This window comes from Periplaneta americana, chromosome 16 (genome assembly GCF_040183065.1).
Source record: "Periplaneta americana isolate PAMFEO1 chromosome 16, P.americana_PAMFEO1_priV1, whole genome shotgun sequence".
Lineage (NCBI taxonomy): Eukaryota > Metazoa > Arthropoda > Insecta > Blattodea > Blattidae > Periplaneta > Periplaneta americana.
In genome coordinates this window covers 153463104-153479351 of record NC_091132.1, presented here as the reverse complement: position 1 = coordinate 153479351, position 16248 = coordinate 153463104, and the positions used below count along the sequence as shown (strand labels likewise).

The window sequence follows — 16248 nt, the reverse complement described above, 5'->3', positions numbered from 1 at the left end:
ATAGCTTGTCTAATTTGATACTGTTCAGTTTCAGCACAAGCATTCATAATAACTTCCAAAGACGCAAGTGCCTTTTTTAGAATACTATCTTCTATCATCTTAAAAACCAGGACTACTACTCACCGAGTATTTTGGTTGGTGGTCTGATGGGCTTTCTGAGGGACAGAAGTTTCGCCGTACCTTCCTGGGACCACTGTAGGGGTCCAGTGCTTTGGAATCAAAGTTGCAGCATATTGCTGGCGAAATGCTTTGGATAGATTTGGTAGATCTCTTTTAATTTTAGCCCTTGTTGGAACCGCCTGTTGCACTTCATATCTTCTCTTCAGTTGACTGCCTCCCATACTCGGTGATGCCGGAAATTGGTGACGGGAACGATGTTGAGCCTGGACCTGCTCTGGGTTTGTAACTTGTTCTGGTACTAACGGTGGGATTGCCTCACTTGCAGACGCTGTTGACAGATGTTGCTGCACCAGGATGTCTGCAAAAGTTTTTTTTTCCTTTGTGTATTGCAAATGCGTCATATCTTGAGATCCTGAGTTCATCTATTTTCTTTAATATCGCTAATTCCAATTTGTAATGGGGACATTCCACACTGTTAGCCTTGTGGGCTAAAGTACAGTTACCACATGTCGCGGATTCCACCTTACATTCCTGAATTAAGTGACATCTGGAGCATTTTAGACACTTCGCTTCATTTCGACAGAACTTTTTTGTATGCCCATATTTCCAGCACTGACGACATTGAAGAACGGAACTATTATATTTAATGACTGGGTATAACATAAAATAATTGAATTTCTTTTGGCAGTCGCTGAGAACAGAAGGTGATCATTACCATAGTGGGTGGGTGCCATTCTATTTCCCCTTTATCGTTATGAATTTTTTTATTAAATCTTATCACCAATTTAATTTGATATTTCTCGGAGCATTGACTGTACTGTTTAATTTCATCTTCAGTGACATCTACCGCTACATTCTTGATTATTCCCTTCACGTGTATTTGATAGGACGGAATGAAAGTATTGCATCGATATTTACAATGGAAGTCTGACATCAAAAATTTATTAGGATCCAAGTATGTCTTGAAATGAATTTCAAATTTAGATTTCCACGCTGGTTTAACCACATGAATATTTGGCACTTGATCGTCGAATAGTAATTTACCTAATTTTAGTGGGTATAGATGACTGATTAAACCCTCTTTTGCCGTAAGTATCACCAAAAAGGGATCTGAATCTCTATATGAATACAAATCTTTCTGGTGGGTTGTTGTTTGCGAGAAAGCCATTTCACTCGTTTCCTGATTCAAGGCCGGCATTTCTGGCCGTTGCACTAAATCATCTGGTCTTGTACTATTTACGGAAACCGGATTCTCTATTGATTCCGATTTTGTAGGAAATACCTGACATGAAATGATTTCTGCTGGTAAATCTGTAGTCACAAAATCTATTTTTTCAACTTCCGAAATATTACTGTTTGGATCCATAGACGTTGGTATGGACTCCCATGAAATCTTGACATGATCTTGATTCACTTTCTGACCAAATGCATCTACCACCATTTTATTTTCTTATATACTATCTCCCGACGGAGAGTAACTCTGTGGGTATTTCCCCAAAGACCCTCAGAAATTTGTTAAGTATCAATAAACTACAATATCCAAACACTCAAAAGTAAAGTATGCAGATGTTGAAAGCACTTATATTATACACCACAGATTAAATATAAAACGTATATCCGGTCACTAGAGTAATACCACCGAATTGTATCACTTCTCAAACCGAACTGGAATATAACTGAAGATGGCTCTGGTAGAGGCAGTTCAAAACAGGGTTGCAAAATTGGGCGAAAAGTCGCGGCTTGAGCTATTCTGGAGCCCTGTTTGGGACTGATTTTTACTCAGGTGATTAGCGAATTTTTGGGCTAGGTACTAGAACTTCTGACTAGTGAAATGTGGGCGGATGATAAGTCCTTGTCGTTTGTTTAAATCTTATCTTTTCCTTTCGTTTTTCTTTGAGTTTATATGAGGCATGACATGGATTTTCGATCCCTAAATCAGTTATTTCCTTCTAATACTCGTAACTTATACGATTAATTGAAACCCACTTCCACACATTCTCTTTATTATTTTTTTTATCGTGATGCCCGCTATATGATTCATATGCTTTGGATAAATCACAGAAAATTCCTCCAACTTGTAAGTTTTTATTAACTGCCTCCAGAATTTTATCAGTTAAACTAAATGTTGCATTTTCCGTGCATTTATTTTTTCTAAATCCAAAGTGTTCTGGGGCAAAAATGTTATATCTTTCTAGATGATGATATAATCTTTTATACATTACATTTTCAGAGATTTTGGAGGAGACTGGTAGAAGTGATATGTAACAGTAATTTTCTGGAGGCGTTGTTTGTCCCATTTTGAAGGTAGGGATAAGCAGTGATTATTTCAATCTCTCAAGGAATATACCATTGAACACTGAATAGTTACATAAATAACTTAGTGGCTCAGCTGTAATATGTGAACTCGCTTTTAATATTTTGCTCAAAACATAAAATTACTTACGACCAAATTAAAGAAGCACCTAATTTATCAATAACACTTCATGAATATTTCCGTCTTGTATTGATACAAAAACTTTCTGTTGTACTAGTAGACTATATTGCAAAACCCTTCTGTATATATTTCAACTAGACTGTGACTATAGTTAAGACTTTGTAGTACTATTAATATTTTTTTGATATGTTCCATATTCTAGCTGTGAAGAGATGTACGATTACAATGGAATGTAGGCCTAAATAAATACAAACTGGATAAACGTTTTAAATCTGTCCCACTTGCTGTCAAGGTTCTTAGGGAATAGCCTGAATTCTTCCCCAGTCAATAGTAAGCCTGCATCATAGTTTCCTAATCATTTAATCACGCACAATAGTCTGTTCGTAGCTGCCATTGCTGCAAGAAGTGATTGGACTTTACATAGTTTTGTGTGAAATTCGGTATGTTTGGTTTGGTATATAGGAAATATTTGTCGAAAATCCGATAATTTTCAGACTTCAATTCCATAATTTTGCATCTGAAGGATGGCAACGCTCGTATGACCACACGCTAACTTCCAGTCTATCACAATTTCACGTTAATTCTGAATTTCCGGGCTGGAAGTTCTATTGACCCCTTCACAACCAGTAATGTCATAAATTCTTCCACAAGTAGTGCAGTGTTAATTTTGTGATTTAAAATTCTTACTCAAGAAGATTATGGCAAGTAATTACCCTTATGCGCTGGGAAATGTATGTAGAACCATGAGTTTTATATTGTAATTCATGTTTTTACCTGGAATAAACTCTGACCTTGTGTGAGAATTCTAATGTCACAAATAGATCCGCAAGTATTATAGTGGTATTTCTGCGGTGTATATAAATGACAACTCATAAATAAAGAACATTAGAAGAAGTTATTTGGAGCGAAGTCAAGAGATCGGGCTGGCCAAGCTACTGGTACTCCTCGTCCAATCCACCATAGGGGAAATAACTGGTTAATAACTCGTCGAGGCCTACGTGAAAAGTGAGGCATACAGTCGACCTGCTGAAGCCATATCATTTACCGAAGTGGAAGGGAAACATCATGAAGCAACTGGTGCGTAATGTTTCGAAGGAAGCATGTGTTCTACAATTCAAGTTCTCTTCAAAAAAGTATGGTCCTATGACTCAGTGTCTGAGGAGCCACACCATGTGTTGAGGCTCCACACGTGCTGGTAATCCACTTCACATAGCCAGTGTAGATTAACCAGAGACCAGTAATGGGCATTGTAGAGATTCACGTGACCACTACTTTTGAAAGTTGCCTCATCAGACCATAGAATTCTGAGCTCGAAATTACAGTCCGTATTTAGAAACCAGTTGCAGAAATCAACACGAGTCTGGAAGTCATGTCCCCCAAGTTTCTGATGGAGATGAATATGGTATGAATGAAATTTGTTGTCTTTCAGAATTCTAAACATTGTAAGTATTATGGTGCAATCCTGAGACAAATGGGAACCCTTCTTGTGGGGGAGAATAAAGATATGTTTTACCAGTTTCGTCCAACAACTAGGGAAGACATGAAACAAAAAGTTAGAGAGGACTGTGGGTCTCTCAGCTGTGCTGAAATGCAATCACGGATTTAGGAGGAGATCAGAACAGTGTTTAAGCTCTGGTTGTTTTTGTTGTTCTCCAATGACACTGGGGATTACTTGATCTGCATCATTTTCCCCCTAGCTTCCCAATATAATGAAGTCAGACCATTGCCCGTCAGTCCTTTACAATTTTCCAGGTGGTATTTATTTAATATGGCATCTTCTTGACAAATTGTGCACTTGGGTGAAGGAAGGCAGTGTATCTTGTGTAGATATTTGGTGAGACAGTCATGTCCAACTTCCATTCCAAATAGGGCCACTGCACTCTTCCGTGGCATACTTTCATTCAGTCATTCAAAGTGAAACATCTGCAAAAACAAAGCTCCTGGCTGTGATCTAATCGTTCACCTCTAATTGAAAATTGTTCTAGAAATCCACTCATTCTTCCAACAAAATTCTAAAATCCAGTTCTACAATTAACAAATATCGCCTTCGACAATATAATCATGCCATAGGTAGTGGTAATGATCCCCAAAACAGATAAAGACAATTGTAACCCTACAAATTATGGTCCAATAAGTCTGCTAACTAACTAAAAATATTTAGGCCTACATTTTTCTTAGAATCCAGTTAATTTGGAATGTAAAATGTGAGCAGAATTGTGTCGCGAGCCAAGTAGAATGAGTGATAAGGAAAAGCCAGGCTCAAAGGAACCAAGATGCGAGGAAATACAAAATTCCACACCTCAAGAAGGAAGCTCACAGCTTAGTAGGAATGTTGGGAACTTAGGTTGACTCACTGTGTACTATGCCTTTCCTTCTGAAAATGTCACAACATAAAGAAGTCCATATTTCACCACAACTAACATTGTTCTCTCACCATTACCGGTATCACATGTATTAACATGTATTAGCCTCTTTGTGCTAACAATTTCGTAATACTTGCATTAAGATATAAAACTGCCAGTCGACCTGGTTGGTGAGTTGGTATAGTGCTGGCCTTCTATACCCAAGGTTGCGGGTTCGATCCTGGGCCAGGTCGATGGCATTTAAGTGTGCTTAAATGCGACAGGCTCATGTCAGTAGATTTACTGGGATGTAAAAGAACTCCTGCGGGACAAAATTCCGGCACATCCGGCGATGCTGATATAACCTCTGCAGTTGCGAGCGTCGTTAAATAAAACATGAAATTTTAAAACTGCCACGAATACTGCATGATCAGCAACCTCATATTAACAATGTCTCTATCTATATAGAACCTCACAACTTTCAAAGGACCACTTTTCAATGCCACATATAATAACATCGCTATCACAATTTACATTCTATACACCAATGTCAGCTCCTCTTTTTGTAAACAATGAAATGTGCACCAGCACCAGAGACAATGCACTCCATTTTTTTAACCAGGATTGGGTAAAATTGATGAGACTACATATAATGTCACTATGAATATGAAGGATGTTTAGGGTTGGAAGTATTATATAGTATTCTATTGTATTTATTAACATTCCATGGTATTCATACATTGCTTCACAGCTAGAATATGGAACAAGTCAAAAAACTTAATACTATTATAAAGTCTTAATTTATAGTCACAGTCTAGATGAAATATATACAGGCGAGGTTTACAATATAGTCTAGCAGTACAACACAAAGCGGTCGGGGCAAGTTACCTGGATGAGGTTTTTTCCGGGGTTTTCCCTCAACCCAATATGAGCAAATGCTGGGTAACTTTTGGTGCTGGACCCCGAACTCATTTCACCGGCATTATCACCTTCATCTCATTCAGACGCTAAATAACCTGAGATGTTGATAAAGCGTCGTAAAACAACCTACTAAAAAAAACAACACAAAGTTTTAGTATCAATTTCATGAAGCGTTACTGAATGTCATGAATTCACTTACAGAAGAGAAGGCTTGAGAAATTAGGTACTTCTTTAATTTGGCCCTAAATACTCTTATGTTTTGAGTTTCATATTTTACATCGATAGGGAGGCTATTAAAAATTTTTACTGCCATATAACGCACTCCTTTTTGATAGCACGATAGACTTGCCGATGGAGTATGAAAGTAATTTTTTGACGTGTATTTATGCTATGAACTGTTGAATTAGTTACAAAGTTTTCATGGTTACTTACATAGGAAGAAGATTATTAATGAAAAAAATATACTAACAAGCCATGGGCATTAATTGCAGTTCTTTGAAAATAGTCCTACATGATTTCCTACATTTGACACCTACAATTATTCTAATTACTTTTTTTTGTAATAGGAATATAATGTTACTATCTATGGAGTTTCTCCAGAATATTATTCCAAAACTCATTACCGATGTATGCAAAGTACGGTATATTGTTTTTAAGGTATTCATATTTACTTTCTTTTGCAAAGATCTAATAGCAAAACATGCTGAATTTAGTTTGGGGGTAATTTCTTTAATATGATTCTTCTAATTTAACACATTATCGATTTTTAAGCCAAGAAATTTTGTTGCTGTTCCTAATAGGGATCTGTTGTTAATTATTGCGCTTGAAATTTGCGAGGTTGAATTTGGACAGGATTTAAATTGAATTATGTTAGTTTTGTTACATTTAATACTAATTTATTGACTGAGAACCAGTCACATATTTTGAAGAGCATTTCCTCTGTTGAAGATTGGAATGTGTTGGAGTTATTGGCTGTAATTACTATACTTGTGTGATCTGCAAATAATATGGGATAACCTACATCTTTTATTAAGGGAGCAAGATCATTTATGAACACTAGAAAAAGCATATTTGTAGCATAAAATAAACATAGTTTGGCATATGTAACGTACGAGATATTTAATTCAATGAGTGTAAAACCAATCAAGAACAATTAACAAAAGTAAATCTTCCCTAATCCAGAATATAGCAATTTGTATACAATATAAACAAGAGTCGTCTATATTTAAAACCCTTTACAGCACATATTATCACAAGTGAGTTATGCGCACCAGTAGATTGCCAAATATGAGTTCTATTGTATTATATTGCTTTGAGTTCCAAAAGGCTCTAAATTTCATGCAAACGGCTTGCTGGAATCACTGTTAGGTTGAAAATCCCGTCTATCCACCAAAAGTTACTTCCAAAACCCTTTAATTTGTAAAAGTGAGCATAGGGGATTTTGAATCTATTAGTGTAAATTATATACTGGAAAATGAAACAAGTTGCCCTAAGTGTATTTTCCTTTCATAAGCAGCATAAAAGAAAACATAAAAGTTACAAATAAATATAAATTTGTCATGTAAAATATCCAGACGACAGAGAATAAGTAAATTATTCTGTTTACGCAATCTGGAGTTAGAAAGGAAAATAGAAATAGGCTGAAACTGAAAGACTAGTTACATATGAGTTAGTCGAGAATGGCAAAGGAAGTGAAAATCTAGTACAAAGCTAGGCTGCTTAAGATCCCTTAGTCACATAACAGAACTGAATACCAGCAGGCCTAGCACTGTTATTGTTTGGATATGGGTGGAGCAGTGGGATGAGGGTAAATGAGACGAATGATCTCTACATACTTCAGGATGATAAAATGGTGGTGTAGGTCTATAAAATGAAAGCAAATAGTGTTGGTAGAATTGCGTACCAACAATGGAAACAAAAGTGTACTGGCAATAACAGTGATACAATAACTTATACTATGTACAGCTGTCAAAAGAAAAAGTGGCCGCTCTCCTGAAACAAAGTTCCCTTTCGGGTATCTTCGCTACAATTCGGAGACAGGCGATGTTACATGTGTTGGACCACGTTGCCTGATATCTACAGTTATAATTGAAGTATACTGTGTGTTATTCGATAGCATAATGATAGCGTTCAGGCCTCTTGTTCATGAGGTCCTGCGTTCGACTACAACCTCGTGCTTTTTATGTCCTTTTTTGTTCTGGTTTTGAGAGAGACAAACTAGATATAATGGCTCCTTTCTCTTTTATGATTATTTTAGTAATTAACATCAGGTTCATTAATATATTATGCCATGACTTTATCATTATCATTATGATATTGTGGCTGCAAATGGAAAGAAAAAAGATTTTATTCTCAATAAAATATCTTTCGTGGCATAACCATAACAAATTTACTGGCGTCGGCCTTAAAACATTCAAACAATTAAGCGTTCAAAAAACAAAACAAAAAGCCACAATTCAATATTTAGTCTATCTTCCTCTTATCTCGATCATCTTGCAGTCGAGTGAGCATTGAATTGACTAGTCTTTGCAAATAGCGACTGTTCTTAGACACGATATTCCAGGCATTCTGAACATACATACATAAGTGTTCTGTCCATGGGCAGGTCTTTCATTGCAAACCCAGCAATCTCCAATCTTTCCTATTTTCTGCCTTCCTCTTAGTCTCCGCATATGATCCACGTATCCTAATGTCGTCTATTCTTTTCAACCAGAGACCCAACCAATTCCTTTTTCTCTTTCTAATCAGTTTCAGCATCATTCTTTCTTCACTCACTTTTTCAAACACAATTTTATTTCTTATTCTGTCTGTCACACGCACCGTTCTTCTCCACATCCACATTTCAAATGCTTCAATTCGTTTCTCTTCATTTCGTCGTAATGTCCATGTTCTTTCCCCATACAATGCCACACTCCACACAAAGCACTTCACTAGTCTCTTCCTTAGTTCTTTTTCCAGAGGTCCGCAGAAGATCCTTCTTCTTCTATTAAAAGCTTCCTTTGTTCATGTTTGCAGTTTTCTTGGGAAGGATAGGCATAAATGCGGTAACATCCCGTTGGGATTTGACTAATTGGGCCCTCCGGACTTCACCGAAAGTCACAGCAAGGGTTAAATATTAATTCTATCAGGATGTTTGACCCGGTCAGAGACCGGGAAATCTCAATTAGCTTTTGCCCCCCGCATCCTGGACTAGCTTCTACGAATCATCAGAAAATCTTAGTGTGATTGGGCCAATTTTTCCGAAAATGTTTCCACACTTTTGCTCTCGTAGCTCAGCGGACGAACGTCGGAATTTAGATGTCAACGTCTCAGGTTCAATTCCTCGTTACTCCTTTTCATTTTATTGTGGTTCAAGATAGTATAATGTAATAATACAAAAAGAAAAACTAATACCAGTATTATGAAACTGGATTTTTCCAAACCTAATATTAAATTTATGTTATTTATATCGCTAAAGAACGATTACAATATAAATAACTTGAATATTATTTATACAGTAACACTAAAGAACGATAACAGAATATAAATGATAAATATTGGTTTGTTTAATTAATACATTGCGAAAAAACAATAACAATATAAATAACTTGAATATTGTTTTATAATGCTAATGAAGGAAAACAGAATATAAATGATAACTTGAATATTATTTAAATCGCTAAAGAACGATAACAATATAAAAAACGTGAATATTATTCATATCGGAATTTCACAGATTTATTACAGATGTATTTAAGAAATTGTAGAAGAATAGTAATTAGTAACAGTGTCCTATTTATTCTTCTCGGAGCCAAATTTGTAACTTTTAAGAGTGTGATTACTATGTTGAAGTGTATGTGTTGTAACGGATGCTTGATTTGTTATGTATGTGAGTCAGTTATGGGATGCTTGATGTCGTCGCAATGTCGTAATTATAGTTTGATTGTGTTTGTGTGACTATTGTGTATTAATTTATGATGTATGGTACGGAAAGCTGCATTTTTGTGTTATAGAAGTGTTACGTATGTGTGTTGTTAATGTTTTTGTATGTTTCAAATTGATACCTGATATTTGTTTTGCAATCGCAATGCCTAATTTACGGATTGTTTATGTTTTGTTTACATCGCGTAAGCTAATTTAATTTTCTTTTCCATTTCTCTTTATGCTTATCTTTTTTGTGTATAAAACTATAGCCCTAACATACATATGTAAAATAAGGCTAACCCCCATTGGAGATACAATAATAATTATTATTCATATCGTTATAATACGATAACAGAATACAAATGATGACCTGAATTTTATTCATATCTCTAAAGAACGATAACAAAATATAAATAACGTGATATCCATAAAGAACGATAACTGGATATAAATGATAATTTGAATATCATTTACATCGCTAAAGAACGATTAAAAAATAAAATGAAAACTTGAAGAAGGCCCGAACCCACGACCTGTCATTTACATCACTTTTGCACTTTCTGCATAGGCCTACTTATCAGTAGACGTAATTTTTAACAGTTTTTTGTTACTATCAAATAGTCAAATATGGGTTTACATGTACGGTAACATATTTCAATCAAATTTCACTAAAACAAGTCCTTCCACAGAAGTTGCATCCCTGCAGTGGCATCGCGTGACATTTTGACATAGGGATGCGATTTTTTAAGTAGTTAAAATACAGTAGTCTGCTTTCGTTATGTGTGGGAATTGCGTTCCTGGAAATAGCCGCTTATTTGAAACAGAATATCAGAGTGTAGGAATATTGCAGCGAATAATATTAGCAGAAAATAAAATCCTTCATGAAGATGAATGGATGGAGCGGAGTAACCTTAACAGCTCTTGTGCACAAACGACAGTTTCGTGGTCCCATTCACAATCTTAATTATCCATTATTGATTGAAATAAAAATTCCAACTTTGATGATTTACAGAAAAAACTCGAAAATCCAGCAAGATTATTTAATTTTACTTTTACTTGTTTGATAAAATTGGCAGACTGAGTAAAGACGAGGTTTAATGAATTTGTATGCGTACACGAGAATCGCTGACTTAGAGTGGCTGCGAAATTTTCATGTAAATCATTATGTTTTCCAGCCATCACATCTGCTCCAGCATAGGTTTGAGCAATAACTTTATCATTGTAATCAGAATCATTATGACTTCGAGAGCATGTTCAAGGAGAACATTTGCAGACTATCTATGCTGATGTCTGTTCCTTTTTAAACTCCTTCACTGTCGCCATATTCTGTTATCTGCTGTTGCAGAATATTAGTAATAACAAAATATGTCATGCAGCAAAGTTATAAAACACACAGAAAAATTGAATATAAGCCAGTAGCAGCTGGCGACCAAAATCCTCGGTCAGGCCAGATGCAACTAGTTTAAGTGTCTCCGATAGGAAATGCTTATTCATGATATTAATTAGTACTGTTATTATATTATAGCCTTTATTACTGTATTATTATTATTATTATTATTATTATTATTGTTATTATTATTATTATTACTATCATTATTATTAATGAAAAATGTCACTCACCAAGTAAGTTGTTATGTTGTGAGTTTGTTTCAGTGATTGTTCGAGTGTGATGAAGCAATCCATATTATGCTCAGCTGAAGAAATATTTCTTGAAATTCCCTGGAAATATTTTTCATATCGCTGAAGTTTTCAGTAGACACATTGTTCTTTCTTTCTTTCCTTCCTCTTTATTTTTTTTTCCTTTGACAGCAACAAACAAGTTTTTTTTTTTTTAGCTTATTTTGCACCACATTACCACTTAACCATTTATGTTGCTCATATCAGGATGCAATAGAAACTCGCGTTTTAAGATTATCTGTCAGAAAAAAACTGTGAGCAATGGCATAGGTATTTCGGTGGCTATCTCTTTATTTAAAACTACCTTTCTTTCAATATCATTTCTTTGCGAAAAAGGACATTTTAACAATGACTTAACTACATCATTATTATTTCTCGCATCTATTTCTGTTTATATTTTCCTGAAACATAAGAACATTGGACCAGACTCACTCATTTATATCAACGCCTTTATTCATTAGGATTAGCATAATATCAACGTAACCTTGTTGTACAGTAGTGAATATTGGACTCTCACCATACATTGTCACAAGCATTAGCATCGGCGCCTTTGTCCATTACGACTGTCACAATATCCACATAACCTTCTTGTACAGCAGCCAATAATGAACTGTCACCATTCTTGTTAAATGCATCAACATCAGCACCTTTATCCAGTAGGAGTCTCAGAATAACCGCATTACCTTGTTGCACTGCAGCCAGTATAGAACTGTCACCAATCTTGTTAAACGCATCAACATCAGCGCCTGTATCTATTAGGAGACTCACAATACACATATTATCTCTTTGCACAGCAATGAATATTAAGCTGTCACCATTCTTGTTACATGCAGTAACATCAGCGTTTTCAGCTATTAGGAATCTCACCATATCTACAATACTTTCTTCTACAGCAGCAAATATTGGAGTCTTACCATCTGTGTTACATGCATTAACATCAGCGCCTTTATCCATTAGGAGTCTCACAATATCGACATTACCTTGTTCCGCAGCAGCGAATATTGGACTGTCACCATTCTTGTTACATGCATTAACATCAGCGCCTTCATCCATTAAAAGTCTCACAGTATCCACATTATCTTGTTCCGCAGCAGCAAATATTTGACTGTCACCATTCTTGTTACATGCATTAACATCAACGGCTTTATCCATTAGGAATCTTATAATCTCCACATAACCATTTTTCAGAGCAAGAAAAATTGGACTCTTAGCATACCTGTTACATGCATCAAAATATGCGCCTTCATCTATTAAGAGTCTCACAACATCCACATTACTTTTTTCCGCAGCAGCACATATTGGATTTGTACCATTTTCGTTACATGCATTAACATCAGGGCCTTTATCTATTAGGAGTCTCACAATATCCACTTCACATATCATAACAGCGTGTATTAGACTCTTACCATCCCTGTTATATGCATTAATATCAACGCCTTTATCCATTATGAGTTTCACAATATCCACATTACATTCTTGCACAGCAGCGAGTATTAGACTCTCACCATACTTGTTATATGCATTAACAATCGTGCCTTTATTCATTAGGAGTTCCGCAATATCCACATTACCTTGTTCCACAGCAGCGAATATTGGACTCTCACCATACCTGTTACATGCATTAATATGAGCGCCTTTATCCATTAAGAATCTCACAATATCCACATTACCTCCTTCTACAGCAGCAGATATTGGACTGTCACTATACTTGCTACATGCATTAACATCAGCACCTTGATGCATTAGGAATTTTACAATATGCACATTATCTTGTTGCACAGCAGTGGATAAAGGACTGTGACCATACTCCTTATATGCATTAACATTGACGCCACTTTCGCCTAAGAACAGCACAACATTCATATGGCAACCACGAATTGCATAGTTAAAAACGGGTTTGCCTCCAGGCATCGATTGTGTTAACATCTGCCCGTTCTCAACTAAAAACTTCACCGTTTCTAGACGACCTTTGACAGGAGCCCATGACAAAGGTGTTCTGTAATCAGAGTCTTTAGTTTCTAAACGTACTTTTGAAGTAATAAATGCCGAAGTCTTCTCACTATCTAGAAAATGTTGCTGAACATCCCACACTAAAGCTATGTTTTTAGAAATCCTTGATATTCTTGAGTCTCGAGCAAAAATTTCACTAGCTTCCTTTGTCCCGCAGAAGATGCTATATGTAACATAGTGGCAGTATCAGTTTTCTTATACAGTGGTGGATGAAAGAACACCTCAAGTGGATGATTCAGACATAAGCCCTATTTAAACATCAACTTTGCAATATTCACATATCCATGTAATGCAACAATGCCCAAAACTCTGCACAAGGACTCTTCACTCTCTTCATGTTTGATGAATTCCATAGTGAATATCATGTCACTACTTTCAGCACGGGTACCCAGCAGCATGTCAACGGCTGACCACGCTTGTAACTTGTCAGCAAGTGTCAGGGGTCGCCAGTGAAACACTCCATCTTCAACATTACAATCACAATGATTCTGCAATAATAGTTCCATGATTTCACACATAGTTTTACTAGGTGAAAAGTTACCAGTTTCAGTGTGATTGATAACTGCCAAGTGCAAGGGTGCCCTCCCACCCTTATCCTTTCCATTCACATCACATTCAGGGGATGACAACAATTTGACAACATAATCTTTGTCTTCATTCAGGATGGCAGTATGCAATTAAAATCCTTCTGTCAGAATCCTATCAAAAAATTCTCTCACGATTACGAACTCTTCTCTAAATAATATTACTTTCATATATTCTCTTTCACCTTCGAAATTTTTTGTGAATTCCTTCGCGGCAAAGAACTCTAGAAATGTTCTGTGTATGAACATTGCTTTGGAATTTACAATTTGAGCAACAATTTCACTCTTCTCACTTCCATTTCGAAATCGCTCCTGGAAACCTTCAACTCGTGTCATAATATCCTTAGAGGACTGTAATCTGTTAAAGCCTTCAGTCTTCAGCAAGGGATGCATGGCACATGCCATGTGTCGTTCTCATACTCTTCCCTCTGGAGCCGCAGTATCCCATGCTGCACCAGATTTGTTAATCTACTCGGCCCTTTTCACAGACAAATATATTCTACTTTCTATCTACAAATCTGTTATATAGTTCGGTCAACGTTCATCTCACCTGACTGACAAAATTGAGAAGCTTTACTGCGAAATACTTCAGCTAACATGAGAGTCAGCAGAGGAATTTCTGTGAATTGGCTAAGTTTGTCATTCAAAGAATTTCCTGTCACTTCCAACACATTGGCAATAAATATGTCGAAGTTATATGAACCATCACTCATATCATTCCAAAGTTTAGCAAGGAAATCACGTTGATCCTGTTTTGTGAATGGCTGAAGTTCAAATGAAAGATAGGAGAATTCTTCCTCCAGCATGTCCTTCATTAAGGAACGAGAAGTGATCCAAATCTGCTTAAATTTACTTAAATTTATAGTTGATGATAAGTTGCCTTAACATGTGCAACACCTTCTCTGCATAATCTGGACTGATCTCATCAAACCCATCTATCAGTATCACAATATTGCCACCATGATCTAACTCGTGTTTGAACAGTGACTTAGCGAAGTCACTCATGAACTTTCCTGCTCGCAACAGAAGTTCAACTGCACAATCTCCACAGTTACTCAGTGTGCTCATTCAGAACTATAGTGACCACCCAACATGCCAGTTCACGTCGCTTGAATTCCTGAGCTAAATTCACAACTTCTGTTGATTTTCCCATTCCAGGGTGAGCCACAAGCAACTTGACCTTGTCAGACAGCTGCATGACTTCCTGGAAGCTTCTGTCCGAGGTAACATCCATTAATTGAGGCTTAATATAGGACATACCACCTTTGGACTGTTTCCAAATAAAGTCAGTCTTTTCTTTATGAAGCCAATGGACACGTTCAAATACACTTTTGGCTTTCTCGAAATCCTCTTTTCCTTGAATTACAAAACAGCGGCATATATCATCTTCAGAATGTTTCGTTTCATCAAATATCTCTACTTCCTTCCTAGGCTGGACTATTAGCCTCAGAGCCTCCAGTGAAACTCCACTTACAACTAAGCAGTCTCGATCATCGGAAAATATTGTCCAACTCACAAGTTCTCCACTAAAAAATTTACGAGGTATGTAATGTTCACTTTGTTGAGTGAGTTTATTTCCAATACTTTCGACAATTCCAGAGACAAACTGAGACAATTTCAGCGTTCACTACTTAGTCGAATGTTGTGTCGTCAAATAATGTGTTAAGTTTGATGGACTCACCTTGGAAACTTACTTTGCAATCTAGTACTTGTCTCTTTGATTCCTCATTCAGTTGCCCAAAACGAAACTCGTCTTTGTGACTGAGAGATTTTAATTCCCTCCCATTCTCCCTGTCGTCAATCACAACAAGAGTCTTTCCTGAACCTAAATTGGTGACGATCTTTTTCTATTGTCTCAGCCCAACCATCAATTACAAGTACATCACATCCAGGCCACCGATCCCATATGGCCAACACTTCACTCATTCTATCCTCCAGCACGTTGGCATCTACCAGAATCTTCTTGTCAACACTTTGGTGAAGTTTAAGACAAGTGAGAACGTTAGTATTCTGAACTCTCAGAAATCCTCCGCCTTCCGGTAACTGCTGCCTAAATAAGTTCAACTTTCTTTCATCAAACTGCAGATTAAATTTTGCGATCTGACCTATTTTTGCTCGACATAGTCATCAACACTGCACTTCCAAAACTCAACATTTTCCGTGAGGTAAGAACCTGGGCCTTCCATCCAGTTCGTTATATTAATCAGAAATGACTGGAACTGAGAATCCGTCCCCAATGCCCTAAGAAGTTCAGTTC

At 36.5% G+C, this 16248-nt stretch overlaps 1 protein-coding gene across 1 annotated transcript; it reads right to left on the bottom strand.

Annotated features, from left to right (window-relative positions):
- Nucleotides 1-10834: 10834 nt before the first annotated feature.
- LOC138691419 (putative ankyrin repeat protein RF_0381) lies at nt 10835-15615 on the bottom strand. Its single transcript, XM_069813331.1, has one exon. The coding sequence runs from the start codon at nt 13321-13323 to the stop codon at nt 11911-11913; it is 1413 nt and encodes a 470-aa protein (XP_069669432.1). The 5' UTR covers nt 13324-15615; the 3' UTR covers nt 10835-11910.
- Between the last annotated feature and the right edge of the window lie 633 nt (nt 15616-16248).